General features: G+C 35.5%; 1 protein-coding gene and 1 long non-coding RNA gene across 2 annotated transcripts in view; both read right to left on the bottom strand.

Moving 5' to 3' along the window:
* Positions 1–14,813, bottom strand: part of LOC107725690 (double-stranded RNA-binding protein Staufen homolog 2-like) — a 141,436-nt gene extending 126,623 nt beyond the window's left edge. The window contains exons 1-5 of the mRNA XM_016535062.1: positions 14,721–14,813; positions 11,646–11,853; positions 10,255–10,385; positions 9,192–9,351; positions 8,025–8,160 (exon numbers count right to left, since the gene is read on the bottom strand). Coding sequence (XP_016390548.1) covers positions 8,025–8,160; positions 9,192–9,351; positions 10,255–10,385; positions 11,646–11,844 — 626 coding nt within the window. The 5' untranslated portion in view covers positions 11,845–11,853; positions 14,721–14,813. The remainder of the gene's footprint in view (positions 1–8,024; positions 8,161–9,191; positions 9,352–10,254; positions 10,386–11,645; positions 11,854–14,720) is intronic.
* A 1,455-nt stretch (positions 14,814–16,268) lies between these two features.
* LOC107725705 (uncharacterized) lies at positions 16,269–16,632 on the bottom strand. The gene is made up of 2 exons (XR_001638151.1): positions 16,554–16,632; positions 16,269–16,461 (listed from the first exon to the last, which is right to left on the bottom strand). It is a non-coding gene; the product is annotated as an uncharacterized LOC107725705 (long non-coding RNA).
* Between the last annotated feature and the right edge of the window lie 1,220 nt (positions 16,633–17,852).

Raw genomic sequence — 17,852 nt, forward strand, 5'->3', positions numbered from 1 at the left:
AATATATTCCACATGTTTGATTTTAAAAGCCAATGGCTCATTGGTTTTTAGTTTATAGTACTATAATGTTTATTTTATAAAAGTTAGTGGTTTCACAATATTTGCTTTACTGTACATGTTGGATGTTTGCCATGAGAGATCAAACCATACAGAAGGACAGTCACCGAAACAGACCCCATGTGAGACACACCTGTGTGGCTCTGTAAGCAGCGAGCACCTGGAGACAAACACAGAAGAGAAACAAGCTGAATGACTCAAAGACAAGCAGCTGTCCTCTGACTGCAATCCACAAAAGCATAAATGACTCGCCCCAAACAAAACAATGCCACCATCAAAAAAAAAGAAAAAAAAGAAGCATTTTCATAGCAACTCCTCCTCTGTGTGAAGGGAGGCACATGACTTGAGCAACAACAGGGAGGGCCGCAGCAGAGTATTCCAAAACACACATTTCCGACAAACACCCCACACCTCGTCATTTAGAGGAAATCATTCGCTCTGACACCCCTCGGAACGGAATGAGATAACAGCGGAAAAGGAACTGTTGAATCTATGAAGGAGTTGCCGGTCCAGCCTTTTGATATGAATGTGAGTTTTGGAGTGATTCATGCTAACAAACCACAAGTATGAGGCTGGACCACAACAGCTGGGCTGACCATGAGACCTTCAGAACAATGAGCTAGCCTGACACCGCTCCAACTCACACAGAAAGACCTCATTTGACCTGGGAGATCCATTACGTGGAGCAGCTCTGCAGCTGGGTTGTAGATGACTGCAAACATGCTTAGAAATTGAGATGCAATCATTCAAATGGAAATAAAGCTGAAATTAAATTAAATAAAAATATTAGATCACAAAAATTACATTATGTTGCCTTGGCGAACTGGAAACAAATGAAAACTAAAACTTAAAAAAAAACGAATTATTAAATAATAAATAATAAACCTGACTAGTAATTTTTATCAAAAAATAAAAATAACAAAATTACTTATAATTAAACAAATGAAAATGAAAACAGAAAACGTAAAAATAAAATCTAACTCAAAATATTAATAAAAACTATAATTGTATATAAATAATATGAAAATGACACTGGTAACGCATCAATTATGCTTATTTAAAAATACTAAGAATTTAATAACACTCTTAAACCTTAAATCTCAAAATAAACCTTCGTTTTTCATACTGTACATTATAAATATTGTAATGCCCCAATTCAGCTAGTAGCATTTAAAATGACTACTTTTTTTTATTTATTTTTTTTATTTAGACTCTTATTTCACCTGCCAGATAATAAAACCAGCAAAATACATTTCAAAATTATACTGAATATTATATATCTAGAGACTAAAATATAACTCATAAGTACTCAGAATACCTTAGCAACCACCCAGAAACCACATAGCAACACAAAAAAATACACTCAGATGACCTTAGCAATCACATAGCAACATCTTGGCAACGACTCACAACACCCAAACATTTCAGCGGCGACTTTTGCTCTTCATTAAAAGCAAAAATCCTTAAAAAACAAAATAGTGATCCGTAAGGTATTAAAGGCGCATTAAATTCAAATGAAAGTTACAGAATCGTGAACCGTTCTGCAGTAACCTAAGAGCTGCACATAAACCTTTGCTTTATGAGTTACCGCCAATTTGTTCTGTTGACACAATTTTCTGCCTGAAGGCCTCAACCAGAAGCAGGGCCGGGGTCATTTCTGCATTTGATACTGATATTGGGTAAATAAGTGATTATTCTGGCAGCTGCTTATGAGAGGAAGTCCAGCACCCTAATAACAGCACTTTTATTAAATTGTTTATGAACTGTGGATTCTGGCAGCTTCGTGGATGTACGTCTGGACGCAGACATCATATTGTTGGAATGCTTAATGGATTCTCCAAAGTGATGTTTGGTAGGCCTTTATAAGATTGCAATCCTGGCCACTGGTTAATGAATACTTACGTATGAAATTACTAAATTATTATTAATGTGACATCATACAGAAATTAATAGGAAGTTCACTGCTATTGCTGGCCTAGTTTTCAGCACTCCAGGCAAAGATAAGCTTTCTTTTTAGGGAGTGTCATCAAGTAGATGTTTGATTAGACATTAAATATTTCATTAAATATATAAAAAATATATATATTTTTAAATGTTTCTAAAAGAATACAATAAAAACGTGAAATACTACAATTTTAATTAACTCTTTTCTACAATTTTAATTAACCGTTTTCTATTTTAATATTTTAAATGATATTTTAACATTTAAAATGTATTCCTGTGATGGCCATATTGAATATTTTGACGTCGTTACATGATCCTTCAGAGATCATTCAAATATGCTGATCTGGTGCTCAAGAAACATTTCTTATTATTGTCAACGTTGAAATATTGATAACTAATAATAAAGATGCTTAATATGTTTGTGGAAACCATGTTAAAGTTTTTCAGGATTCTTTGATTAACAGAAAGTTCCAAAGAACAGCATTCATTTGAAAATCTTTTGTAACATTAGAAATGTTTTTAGTGTCACTTTCGATCAATTTAATGGGTCTTTGCTGAATGAAATTAATCTTTAAAACTATCGTACTGACCCCGTACTGACTGCATTCTATACATCTTTGAATTTCTTAAAAGTTATCAGTCAGTTTTTGTACTCTAATTAAAATCATGCTTCTTTTATGAACTGATACATTTATACATTTGGAACTCAAACTATGATTAACTGAATCTTTTTCATTGATCTTTAATCCTTTCATTAATCACATTTTGTTAAACACTTAATAAATAAAATATAATACTTGATGCCAATCTATAAAAATTACATATGACAACACACAAACACAAAATAAATTAAAAAAATTCTGAACAGTGAGAAAGTGCAGAAAAGGGAAACGTTGCCATATGGCAAGACCTTTGCATTGAGGGTTAACAGCATGTGTCTGGCTTGAATGGCTTGAATGGCTTAACTGTCAAACTAAATAAAACGGATTAAATGGATGTTGATGGTGTTAAATGGATAAATGCAAACAGTAATTCTCAAAACACTCTTTGGTGAAAGGGTGTTTAAAATGATACCTAAATGTTTTCTCAGTGTTTCATGAATTCCTGTGAGGCCTGAAGATTTCTTCTGCAGATTTCATAATGCAGAACTCTATTTTGGGCATAAGAGTCCATTTATGTCTTAACACTAGTCATGGTCACCGGCTTTATCTTTGGCATGCCTGACAGTGACAGACATCATTCCTAAAATATGACTCAAATGTTACAGGAAAGATAAATCAATTCCAGTAAACAAAGATTTTCCCTTTAGCAAAATTCATTTTGATGAGAAACGATGAAATACTGAAAGCAGGAAAGATAGTGTACTGACTAAACAATATATTCTTTGTAGCAAAAGAGTGGTTTGCTCATGGTTGAGGGAGTAGGTGCTGAGTGAAAAGCACCATCCTTTTACCATCTTATCTTGCCAACAACCATGCCACAAACATAAATCATCATTTGATTTCCCAGTACCCTCAGAGAATCTAAAAAAGGAGAAGCAGGTGCCAAAAACGAGCTAAGAAAAGCACCGGACTAAAAATGAAACAATTGTTAGATGTCATGAAAGACCAGTCTCATACTGACAGCCATAGCATCAAGAGTAAGAAAGAGGTCTCAAAATGATATTTATTTCTCTCTATCTCTGCTCTTCGTCTAGGGTTGTCTGGTACATAGTAGAAAAAAAAATTACATTTTTAAAGTTTAGCAAATTTCAAACCCTGTCAAAAATATAACTGCACTCATGCACAGATCAGTCAGTTTGAAGTGAAACATGAAGGCTAAAGGGTGTAAAAATGCAATGCATGATTTGAGAATGAAAATTGTGTTGATTCCGAAAATTAATCATAGATTTGTATTACGATTAACAATGCACCGAAATTAATTCTATACAGAAACACTGCAACTGAAATTACAGTTTTTATTTAGCTGTAAACCGCAACTGAAAATACAGGTTATTTAATAACCAGTTAATTGATCCAATTTATTTAATAATCAACACTCAAATAAAAACTGTTGTTAAATTGCACATAAGCTAGTTTTTTTATATCATTTTTTTTTTAAATGAAATAATTATGTTTCTATTCTAATTCATAGTTAATGATTAAGGCCCTCAAAACTGTTTTGACTCAATCCAAAAATGTATTTTCGGTTGCCGAAATTTTGGTGCATCTCTAATTACTCGTACCCATACAAAGGCCATCTCAGAGCATGGAAAAAGGGAAAAAAAATTGCAGATGAAATTAAAAAAGGTAAATTTGTCTCATCATTCATATTCAAGTGTTTCCATTTCAGCAAAGTAAGTTAATGGTTGATATTTTCTTGCTCAGTTACGATATTTTTATATTGTGGAATATTTGGAGATTTTTTCTTTTTTGGAAATATGCTCAGACACACACCTTGTGATCATATTTAAATAAATATCATACACTAGTAAGGGATAATTATTCATCCTGTGACCCTTAAATACATTCATGTATATTTCAATTAGCCTAGTTTAGTAAACATTCCAGTTGTTTATTTGATATGCAAATCTACCATGCATATTTAATGGCCTACCTAACATTTGTTTGTATGGAGTTATGTATTTAGTATGGATACTGCGATACCAGAATCAAGGCAAAATCTGGTATTGAGCCAACCGTACCCCAGAGCCACGTTATCTTTATTGCAATCAAAACAAACCAAGGTGCTGATTTGGCCTAGACAGTGACGCATTTCCACCTTCACTATATGCCGGCTCGCCAAGCAAACTCTCTTCCTCTGAGCTTCCAGTCTTTTCAGCCACAGCTCAATATCAGACCAGGAAATATCACTGGAGAGGCTCGACAGCAATTATCCTCATTATTATTACAGTTAAGCACCGACGCAGCGTTACTGCCATGCCCAAATGAGAGAAGGTGAGGTCGTCCCGGAAAAGACCCATCCAAATTTTGACTCTGAAAGAATGCAGGCGCTCCCCAAGGAAGATGAACACAGAATGTTGTTAGGAACACAAAGCCTGATGTTAATCACAAAGAGCAAAGGCCTGGATAAATGAGGTAATTGTGTGATGCCACCTGACTGCAGCTCAATTGCCACTCAGATCCACACATGATTGGCTAAACTAAGCTAGGATGAGAGTGCAGATTTGGTCTTAGTCTAACTAAGCTGGGATAATGAGGAGTTACAGCTCTTGGGTACATGATTTGGTTGTCAGAAAAGATGCTTTTGTTAATCTGCACCACTGCAGTCTCAATGGACTGAAAGAGGATATGAACAGTGAGTTGATACATCTAAAAGCCAGTTAGCCAGGAGTGTAATGAGAGTATGTAAATAATGCTTACATCATAACCAAGCTGCAGTCTTCATCTCCAAGTCCAAGTATACACTACCATTCAAAAGTTTGGGGTTTGTAAGTTTCTTTATGCGTATTAAAATATGCAAAAAGCAGACCAGCACAATTTCAGGAGGAATGGAGCATTTACATTTTAAAAAGTATTAAAAATGTATTGCTAAAATTAAACTTTTAAAGTGATTGTTAAGTAGGAAGAGCAGTTTTAATGCATTTTATTTTATTTTATTAACACATAATATTTCCCCTATGGTCCACGCATAAAGTTAGTAAAGATTGTTTGTTTGTTTTAATTAAACAAAAAAAGTTTAAATTTAGTTTTCATGACCAGAACAACATTGAAAACAAACTTTAGTCACTTGTTTCTAACACTGGGATCCTTCAGAGCAATATGCAGAGCTGTAGGTGCTACACCAAGCTAAGAAAAGCACAATGTTTGGCTCACATTTTACTCCTACTATTTAGGTATTAGGAATTAGGAATAATAGCATCCATGCCACTTCCTCTTTATTAACTCGGCCTGCCAATTCATGGTGTATTCAAAAACATGAATCTGCCTACGGAAGCACAAATCAAGCTTTCTCTGATTTTCAGAACTCAGTTTGTTTTTATATATCTTAAAAGATTCCTCATGATATGACCCCTTTAAGTACCACTGCATAAATCAAAATACATTTTTGCTAATCAATACCCTTTCTGACTAAAGCATGCATATTCCCATTTATCTGTCAATGCTCTCAGTCTCATAATCCCAGAACTCACTGCAGCCATGCCATTATTCTTCTCCATAACGAACAGTACAGACACAACATCAATATTTTACTAAAACCGTAAATTAGAGAACTGTAATTAAACGAATCTGTGTTTAAATTATGTGAGGCCTGTAACACCTCTGAGAGGATCTGTGTTGAATGAGGAGAGGGCAAAAGACTTAAGGGTATAATTCATATGCAACACCCTTAATATCTACAACAGTCCCCCATGGTGGTCTCCAGCCAGGCTTCGCACCAAAATGATGTAATCGCACAGAGGATCCGATTTACTTTGGCTCCTTGTTGTATTACTATTTCAAAGACTACATCATAGAAATTCTAGATGTGCAGCGGAGAAACATGTATACATTTTTTCCACAAAATCACTACACGCAGGCCCTTTAACGCTTTTTGATATCAGGTTGAGATCTTAGCATTACAAGGCTTGGGTTTCTCACCTCGTCTTTGTTCTCACAGTGTCCATTGAGCTTCAATCGAAAGCAAATGTCTAAATAAAAGCTTCAAATGACAGCTGGATTAAGGTGTAATGTGCTTCTTGTAATGTAGTGTAGTTTTCCGATTAGCGTCAACTCTGCTTCTCGCTGTTCGTTTAGCTGATGAACACGTCAGTGTTGGCGTGTTTCTTTTCATCCTCACCGGTTTAGCTGGAATAAACCTGACTAACAAATAGCGACTCAAAGTTTGCAGAAATATAAATTAGAGGTTTTAGATGCAGAGCTAAATGCGCACTCAAATGCTAGACATATATGAAAGTGTATAGTGAATCTTGAAAGTATTTAAGTATTTTATTTGATATTTTGCAGCATAAATCCAATGGGACAGATGCTAACATGGACAGGTTGTGACATGCCTTCATCTTCAAAAACTATGAGCAAAACTATGCAAGGTACAACAAAATACAACCCAGGCTACATTAAACGTGAGTTCGCTTGCAATCCGTGGCGACCACAATGGGTGCTGTGAATTATTGCCGGTCAAGGGCATAAACCATCAAAATACAAAAAGACATTTAGATACCAAGCACTCAAACTATGAAGACAAGTCAGTTTTTCCAAAAGGAAAGCAGTGGGATCTGAACACATCACAGCATCATCCAAACACACGGCAATATTAATCCATTTCAATATTTCATATTAAGGACAGTTGTGTTTACTTTTACATTTCTGTTAGTGTGCTGGTTTGCCTCTTGATGTCCGGTGTAAAACATGGGTAAGCAAAGCCAAAGTCTGAAGTCACAAGGGCTGAGGAAAAAAACAGGGCAATACTGCCACCTAAAGGTAATGAGCAGAATTGCTCTTTAAGTTCCTATAGGTTGCCCTCTTGACAAACAATCAAGGCTAAGTACAAAATCACAGTTAAGACATCTTCATCATTAAAATGTTGAATACAGTGGTCAATCTCTAAAACCAGACCCTATTTTGACAGCTAATCTGAGTTCACTTAAAGGGATAGTTCACCCAAAAATGAAAATTTGATATTTATCTGCTTACCCCCAGGGCATCCTATTATATGACTGACAGAGTGCAATGGTTTGAGTTAAAAAACTTCGTGTGTGTTCTACTGAAGAAGCAAAGTCACCTACATCTTGGATACCCTGGGGGTAAGCAGATAAACATCACATTTTCATTTTTGGGTGAACTATCCCTTTAAATGAGTTTTTATGTTTGACATAACACCAGTATGACACCACTAGGTGGCAGCAAAGGCAAATAATACATCTACCAGAATCATACTACTGTAGAATCATACATTGTCATTCATGACAATAAGGTTTCCAGGTAGGAATTTTAAAGAATCATTATATCAACTTTCAGCACTCACGTGCTTCAGAGACATTGAGGTCCTAAGAAAATCACATATCCACAGGCTGAAGGACATACCTCTGGTTGAACATTCCTCTAAAGTTGTAATTGGCTCTGTAGTTGGGAATGGGTTTGGGGTCCAGGGGTCTGTATATAGCTGGCTCCCCTCGCTTCATGGCCAAGCCATTCAACTCCACTGTAGGAGTGATGCTGCCTGCAAAAAGGAAATCAATGTATCAGGGACTCCCTGTTACATACTGTATAAAATAATAATAATAACAATTTTTTACATTTTGTAAATGTTATTCATAGAATAGTCCACTTGAAAAAATGAGCAAAGTGAGGGGGTATTTTGACTTAGTATTGTGTATCGTGTCAATATATCAATTAAAGGGTTAGTTCACCCAAAAATGAAAATTAGCCCATGAATTACTCACCCTCAAGGCATCCTAGGTGTATATGACTTTCTTCTTTCAGACAAATCCAGTCGGAGTTATATTAAAAATTGTCTTTGATCTTCCAAGCTGTTTAATGGCAGTCAGCGGGTGTTGCAGTTCATCAGTCCAAAAGAAGTGAAATAAAGCGCATGCATCCATAATAAAAAGTGCCTCACACGGCTGCGGGGGGTGAACAAAGACCTCCTATAAGAAAAATAACCATATTTAAAACGTAATAATCACTTTAATCTAGCTTGCGCTCACTGTTGTACATGGAAGCAGCTCCGGGAGGATGACGTAAGATGTCGGCATTGCACATGCGCCGCTCAGAAGTGACGAACGCGGAAGCGCAGGGGAGAGATCAAAACAAAACAACGGTCACTAATTAGTACAAAACGAGGATTTGGAAAGAAGAATGTCTGAGGATTTCAATATAAGCCAAGAGGAGACTGGTTTTCCTTTGCTAAAATAAGGAAACTTTGCTTCCTTTGCTCCTGTAAACAAACCTTGGTTTTCACGAGACTCACCGGCACATGCGCAACACTGACATCTTACGTCATCCGCCCGGAGCTGCTTCCATGTACAACTGTTGGCTCAAGCTAGATTAAAGTGATTATTACGTTTTGTTAAGCTTGCTTATAGGCTTGTTATACTAGCAGCTATGAGGCATAATACTGATCTGAAATTTCATACCGGTTTAAAGGGAAAATATTATAAATGAAACTAACTTGACAAAAACAGATCCTATATATACAGGTGCATCTCAATAAATTAGAATGTTGTGGAAAAGTTCATTTATTGTTGGTACCTGGGTTGCTGTTGCAGTCGGCTTTAGGTGAGCGGGGCAGAGGCTGGGGGAGGACGCTTTCTGTCAGGGCCTTGGTAGCTGCGGAGTGCTGAGCCTTTTTGATGCTGCTGCCTTCTGACTCCCATACCTGGTTCCCGAAGCACAGCTGCACCGTGAAGATCTGCACACACAATCCAGCAGGAGAGCTAGGATGATTGCTTTCTAGTCTATAACACAGTGAAAGTTTTCAGCCAATCTAGAAGTTGTCTACAAGCAAGACAATAAAATAACCTCAACCCAAATCAATATTTCAGTGCTGTGTATTTATCTATTTGCCAAGTAGCCATGTAATAAGTGGAATAATGTATAGTCAGCAAGTCAATGTCGCAAAATAAAATCTTTCAAGATGATACAAGATCCAGACCACCCTGTCAGGGTTTATTTTACAATAATGACTCTACATTATCCCTTACTTACTACTAAGCATTATTTTTATTTTACAGATTTGAGATCTTGGCAGCAATAGACCACCTTTTCCAAGATGATCTAAAAAGATCAACCGAGTTTTGAGTTCTTTCATAACAAATATTATAAATATTCCTTAAACTGTCTGTTTAAATATTTGTATTAAGTTCAGTCTTAGGTGTGCTCTTTGTGAATTTTTTAAAAGAAATTTTGGGTTAAAATCCTACTGACTTGCATTTTCAGAATGTTCACCATTCAAACTGTAGCGACAGTGACGATGACATCATTTGCAAACTGAAGTGTGATTGGATATACATCTTTCTTGCATTTATTTAACCATTTAAAACCACATTTACCCTATATGTCGATTATTGTGCTCTCAGTTTCATGACAAGAGCAAAACATCTCTGATGCAGCATGTCAGTCAGCAAGCCTAAGCTTACATACAATTTTACACTCTTCTTTGCTGCATTGTTAAGCACTGGCTTCTTTCAGGATGTGCAAAGCTAATTAATGTATCATGAAGTTACAGATAGGGTGTATTTTTCCATTAGCTCAATGAATAGATTTTTAATCAACAAATACAGCAGCCTTTATCACAGTTCCTCATTAACAGTACCTTAGCATGTGCTGGCCCTTTCTCATTCAGCAAATTGTATTGAGGTTGAATCCTGTTGAAACGGGCTAACTCATTCACCAAACACATGGGAGTTTTCTCTTTAGGGTTTGCCATGTTTTCTTGAGGAGGGCCTGTCAGAAATAGACACAGCTTAAATACAAGCAAGAATGAACAAATGCATGTCAGGTTTTTCACAGTATTATTACATACAGGTGCATCTCAATAAATTAGAATGTCGTGGAAAAGTTAATTTATTTCAGTAATTCAACTCAAATTGTGAAACTCGTGTATTAAATAAATTCAATGCAGTTCCAAAACAGCTATATAAAGCACACGATACAGGTACACTACCATTAAAAAGATTGGTGTTAGTTAAGATTTATTTTTAAAAAGAAATTAATATTTTTTATTCAGCAAAGATGCATTAAAGGAACAGTTCACCAAAAAAAAACTGTCATCATTTACCTCAAGCTGTTCCAAAACTGTATGAGTTTCTTTCTTCTGTTGAACACAAAAGAAGAGATTCTAAAGAACGTTGTTAACCAGTTGATAGTATAGCCACTAGGGATGCAACGATTATAGATTTTGTTGGTACTTTTGGGCAAACTATTCCTTTAAATTGATCAAAAGTGACAGTAAAGACATTTATAATGTTACAAAATATTTCTATTTAAAATAAATGCTGTTCTTTTGAAATTTCTATTCATCAAAGAATCCTGAAAAAACGTCTGACAGTTTCCACAAAATATATTAAACAATCCTTTTCAACAATAATAATAAATCCTTCTTGAGCACCAAATCAGCATATTAGAATGATTTCTGAAGGATCATGTGACACTGAAGACTGCAGTAATTAAGCTGAAAATTCAGCTTTGCATCACAGGAATAAATTACATTTTAATATATATTAACAGAAAACGGATATTTTAAACACTGTTTTTTGATCAAATAAAAGCAACCTAGGACACCATAAGAGGCTTCTTTCAAAAATGTTTTAAAACATTTTAAGAACCACAAGCTTTAGATGCTAGTGTATGTTACCATATAAAACCAAACAAAAATCTTTTTGTGAAATGTTTTGCTTGAAAACTGTGTGTGTGCTATCTGTCCTTAAAATAATGGCACCTGGTTTCATATTTTGCTATCTAATGAATCAAATTTAAACATTTTTAATGGTCCAAATGCTTTGGGCCCACTAAAATTGTTCATTTTGCAATTTAATCATAATAAAAATACATCTAAACAAACTGAACTGAACTGACTAATAAAGGGCTTTAATGGACACAGGACATCCACGGCAGCTTATGCTAGCAGTTAAAACGAGCATTACCACTATAAACGTTGTAAACTACACTGGCAAACGGATTTGAATGTATGCAGCGTCCCGGTACCTGACGGGCTGGCTGGTACAGTGGAGTCCACAAAGCCAGAGGCAGGGCTGGGGCAGGTGGGCGTTGTGGCTGGCACTGTGCCATTGATGGTGGGCTGCAGACCCAGAGCTCCTGGGCTGGGCATGGCCACAGCGGGTGCAACGGCAGTCAGGCCAGGTCCAGACAAGGGGGCTGATGTCTGCACTTTCACTTGAGCCATGCTCTATCGCTGTTAAAACAACATGATTTAACATGAATCAATCTTCCTCAACGTCAATATTTAGACTGTGGTATTGTAGGCTACACACAAAATGTCCTTTCCACTTCATTACAGGACAGACATGGTCAAGGCCCTGAAACTGTTTCAAACTGGATAAGCCAAACAGACAAATCTGTAGCATTTTTAACTCCAAGTTAACTCTGTCAGACAATAATAACATATATTGTTGGCAGGCTGTCATATCAGTATTATGTCTAAACAAATGTCAAAGACTGCTGTGAAAGTGCAACACAAAAGATAAAGCATTACTTTCATAACACAGAAGTGTATTCAAACTCAACAAGCACTTAAATGGATACAATCATAGTAAAATATAACTGAATTGTTACTATTGTTAACTAAAAAACTGTTGAAATTAAACTGGGTAACACTTTACAATAAGGTTCATTAGTTACCATTTGTTAACTACTTTAATTAACATGAACTAAGCATGAACAATACTTCTACAACATTTATTAATCTTAGTTCATGTTAATTTCAACGTTTCCAAATGCATTAGCTATTAAAATCAAAAGTTGTGCTTGTTAACATTAGTTAATGCACTGTAAATTAACATGAACTAACAATGAACGACTGCATATTCCTTAACTAACATTAACTAATGGAACCTTAGAGTGTTACCCCAAAACATATACAGCTGCATTTTTTGTATAATGACCAGGGGGCTGTTTCATAAAAGACGCTAAGATAAGCGGGGATTAAAGTCCAAAACCTGACTTGAAATAACATAACAAATCAATCGGGACTAAAGCGGTTTCATAAACGACAATTTAAGTTCACACAATCTCACTAATTTGATCCAGGTTCAGTGAGTCAAGATAATGCCAGCCCTTAATGTCGATCATGGATCAAATTGATCCACCATGGCAAACAGCACAAACAATATATTTGTGTTGTTTAATGCATTTGAGACGTTGTGTTTTCCCCAGTGCATAACGGACATGTCACAGTTATATTCTTCATCTGTAAATGTTAGAAAGTCATGGTAGCTAGATTTATGGTAATGCTTTTTTCCTCAGTTGGTCAGAACAAACGTGGCAGACTTGTTACTTACTTGTTCAGATGGCAATATACGGTGAAAATTCTTATTTGGGTCATATTCCAAGACGTAGGCTAGAATCTGTGATTGTGAAGTACAGTAAATATCCACACCGGTGCTGTGACTGACTGCCACACATGCTCTTCATAACATAGATTAATCCGCGCTGGAGCCGCGCCGACTCACAACCCACGCAAGCTAGACAATTCCGCACACAGCTGCAATTCCAGGTTTTCAAACAGAGATGGCGACAAAGAGGCAAAACTTACGGACTGCAGCTTTAACTAATATTAACAAAGATGAATAAATAATGTAATAAATGTATTGTTTATTATTTGTTCATGTTAGTTAATACATTTACTAACATTAACTAATGGAACTTTATTGTAAAGTGTTGCCTAAAAAGTAAAATTAAAAACCTAAAATTTAAACAAACTTGGCAACTGAAATAAAATAAGTTTTAAAATTGAAAATAATTTTACTTTAACTGAATTTTTTTTTTTGAAGTTTGCAATATGTTGAAGTACTAAAATGACTAAAACTAAAATAAAAAACAACTGAAAGCTAAACAGAAATATAAAAAAGTAAAATAAATATAATATAAAAAATTTAAAAGCACATTACAAATATACTACAACAAACTAAAATGAAAATGCAAACTGAAAATACAAGCCAACTCAAAAAAGATCAATAAATACTACATTACATAAATAGTACTAAAATAACACTGCTATTTTGGTGAGAAATGTGAAGAATATACCATCAGCTCTTAATCCAGCAACAATTAGGTAACTGTTACAGTTTATTAATAAAAGGATTTGATGTGTTCTTGTTTGACTTTATATGTTCATGTCACTGTTTGCCAGTCGGCATCAAATATGACGAGAACATAATACCGCACATTTTGACCAATGAAATTCAATGACTTTACCAGTCTTTCATAGTAATAGGATAAGGATGTTAAAAACCCAACTGAACGTATGGGGGGGGGGGGAAAGGGGGGAATAGCTAATATAACACTTTAGAGGTGACTAAAGGAAAACTTCAGTATTTATGTTTTCCTGTAGTTACCCACAGGACAAACAAATTTCCAATACAAATTTCCAATACTTTTACAACAATCTTTAAGATTTTAATCGCTTCCTTGGCCTTTACCAGACCTGGCACTAACCCTTTTAAAATCATCTTATATTTCCATAATTCCTGTACATCTCCACACTATAAAAGTATCAAATGCAATGCATGACATTATTCCTTAAACCCAGTGTGACAAATGAAGGACTGGAAGCAAGTCAGCATCAAGCCAACGGAGTGACATTGGACCACTAGGATCCATCATGGAGATTGTTAGTGCAGTAGATGAGAAGACAGCTTTCTTTGTAAACCTGACTCTCAAAAGTGAGGTCACTCTCTTCCCAGTTGTCTCTATATCTATGCACTCACTGATGGTGTCATTTTCTTAGATCTGATGATTATCAAGACACGTTGCTGGGATATATTATAGTCGTTCAAACATTAAAATCAACTCGGCTAGGATTGTGTCTCGAACCCTAATCGGTGTTTTGAAACACAACCTTCCTCTCCAGCACACAGGCCACCGGTCTGAACTCAGCTGGGAATGTGCAAACATCATGGCTGAACGACTAAATACCCCTCACATCTCGATACACACTGCCTGTGCTGCCACCAAACAACCAAACGACAGAGCGCAGTTTCAGCTGCAATCCTGAATTCATCGCTATTTTAAACCACAACGCATTTAATAATAATAGTTTACCTTCGTCCAGGGCCAGACCCCAGTTACACCTCCAACATTGGCAAACACTAAAGAGAACTGATGGTACCAGGACCAAACCAACATTTGAACAACATGTGCCTTTCCAAAAATAGTCCACTTGGACGACGGCACAGCACTGCTTGGTGAATTTTATGTTTTTATGTTTACATTTACTACAGTTTTAGTCCATTTTGTACTTAGTTCTTTGAGGATGGCGAAAAGACTGCACCCCTCCTCTGTCGCGCAGATGGTACAGTCCGGCTTCCTTATACCAACTAGGGATGAATTCATGCACTACTATACGTTTAAATACCATACTACATGACTTTTTCAAACGTATTTAAAACACTATTACATGTATTATTTATTTACAGAGTATATACTCTGGTAATAAATATAAGTATATTACATGTAAAATACAATATGATTGTATAACTATAATTATTACTTAATGTATAGGCCTAGTATACATACATGTATTAATACAGTATATATAGCCTATACTACACAATTAATATTAAATATCTAATGCATAATATATATAAATTTTTCTTATTAATAATAGACTACAGAATATTAAGTCTTTAATATATAGCCTATATACACACACACATGCACACTGTTAATAAATGTATATTACCTACAGTGAATATTAAATACAATCTATAATGCATATAATAGATCTGCATATAATATAATATATGCATATTTAATATATATACAGTATCTTAAGGATTCTAAAATATTGGTTTATAAATAACTAGAAATATAATTATTGTATAGTGTGTTTGTATGTGTGTATATATATATATATATATATATATATATATGTATACGCCTCATAACAAAAACATTTTATACAAATAAGAATACAAGACAGATTGTTCTTGCCAACATTCAATATACTGGGTTACCTACAGCTCAGCTTTAATGGCAAACCTACATACAACACTGGTTCCATCCCATATCACTTGGTAGAGGAAAATATGAGTTCATGGATGGTCAAGGCTGGTTTTGATGCTCAAACAGACAAATTATAGTCCTAACAAGCATAAATGACAATGAAACCACCATTTCGAGTGATAGCAGAACTTGAGATGAATGAGATAAAACAGTACCTTTCTTAAATTAAACTATTTACTTTGGAACATCAGAAACTAACTGAAGCGGTGCGCCATATCTTCATCAGAATGAACTGGTCTTTTCTTTCATCATTTCACAGTGCATATCATTTCAGTAGGAATATAAGGAAAGAGAAAAAGGAAAGGACACTACAATCATTTCCAGATTGGTTTTGGTGGTTTTGGAATTTGCCCTGCTATGCACCTATCCTTGTTATTGCACAAGACACGTGGACCTTGAAACATATGAAACATACAAATGAACAGGAATATGTGTGGTCCAAGACAGAAATAATCTCATTACAAAAAAATAAAATAAAAATCCTTCTTCCTGGATTTATCTACATTTTTCCACACCAACCCTTTGACAGGTCTGTTTCCATCCTCTTTAAAATTTATTTCCATTCTTCGTCTGTTTTTATTTTTCCCCAAACATGCATCCAACTGGCTACCGGTAACACAGCTGATATCATCTCCCATGTTTGTGGTCTGAGTCCATGCTTGTGTTTGAGTCCAAGTTTAAAGTTCAGAGACCATATGCTATCAAAAAGTGCTTTTATAATGTCAGTAGGACTTCTTCCCTCCGGGAGTTCTAGAAAGTTCATATTAACAGGTATCATCTGTGGAAAAAAAGGCAGATTTTTAAATATATTTAAAATGCATTTCCTCAACAAATGTTTTATTTATTGGCAATTCAAATATTAGTTCTTACCATGATACCACCATTTTGTCTTCTTTGGATTTTTATTACATGTCCGTACATAAAAGGAGTTATCAGGAGGCCGCCTCTGTAAAATATATAAAGAAATAAATACATAAACAGAAATAAAAATAGACATATTTTTACATCCACTAGCCAATTTATTAGGTACACCTTTCTAGTACTAGCTTGGACTCCCTTTTGCTTTCAGATCTGCCTTAATTCTTTGTGATATAGATTCAACAAGGTGCAACATTCCTTAAAGATTCTGGTTCATATTGACATGATTGTATCGCATAGTTGCTGCAGATTTGTCGGCTGCATATCCATGATGCAAATGTCCCATTTCACCACATCCTAAAAGTGCTCTATTGGATTGAGGTCTGGTGACTGTGGAGGCCATTTGAGTAAAGTGAACTCATTGTCATGTTCAAGAAACCAGTCTGAGATGATTTGAGCTTTATGACAAGGCGGGACAGACATGGTCGGCAACAATACTCAGGTAGGCTGTGGGATTTAAACAATGCTCAATTGGTACTAAGTGGCCCAAAGTGTGACAAGAAATTATCCACCACACCATTACACCACCAGCCTGAACAGTGGGTATAATGCTGGATGGATCCATGCTTTCATGTTGTTTATGCCAAATTCTGACCGCCCCATCTAAATGTTGCAGCAGAAATCGGGACTCATCAGACAAGGCACCTTTTTTCCAATCTTCTTTGGTCTTCTGCTACTGTAAACCATCTGCATCAAGGTTCGATGTGTTGTGCGAACCAGCCTGGCCATTCTCCTCTGACCTCTGGCATCTACAAGGCATTTTCGCCCATAGATCTGCCGCTCACTGGATATTTTCTCTTTTTCAGACCATTCTCTGTAAACCCTAGAGATGTCTTGACCATGTTTACATGCCTAAATGCAGTAAGTTGTTGCCATGTGCCTGGCTGATTAGATATTTGCATTAACGTGCGTAGAACAAGTGTACCTAATGAAGTGTCCAGTGAGTGTCAATTAACTATCATTCCAAGGTTTGGGGGCGGAAGTTTTTTGTGTTTGTTTGTTTTTTGGCATTTATCACAAAAATATTGTGACATATTCTTAGAATTCTAAAGTAACTGTTTTCTATTTTAATATATTTTAAAATGCAATTTATTCCTGTGATGGCAAAGCTGAATTTTTAGCAGCCATTACTCCAGTCTTCAATGTTCATTATCAATGGATAGAAATCTTATTGTAATATTAAAAATGTCTTCACGGTCACTTTTATATGTATCGTCACTTTTATATGTATCGTTGCTAAATAAAAGCATT

Source organism: Sinocyclocheilus rhinocerous, unplaced genomic scaffold (assembly GCF_001515625.1).
Source record: "Sinocyclocheilus rhinocerous isolate Xijiao unplaced genomic scaffold, SAMN03320098_v1.1 scaffold1327, whole genome shotgun sequence".
Lineage (NCBI taxonomy): Eukaryota > Metazoa > Chordata > Actinopteri > Cypriniformes > Cyprinidae > Sinocyclocheilus > Sinocyclocheilus rhinocerous.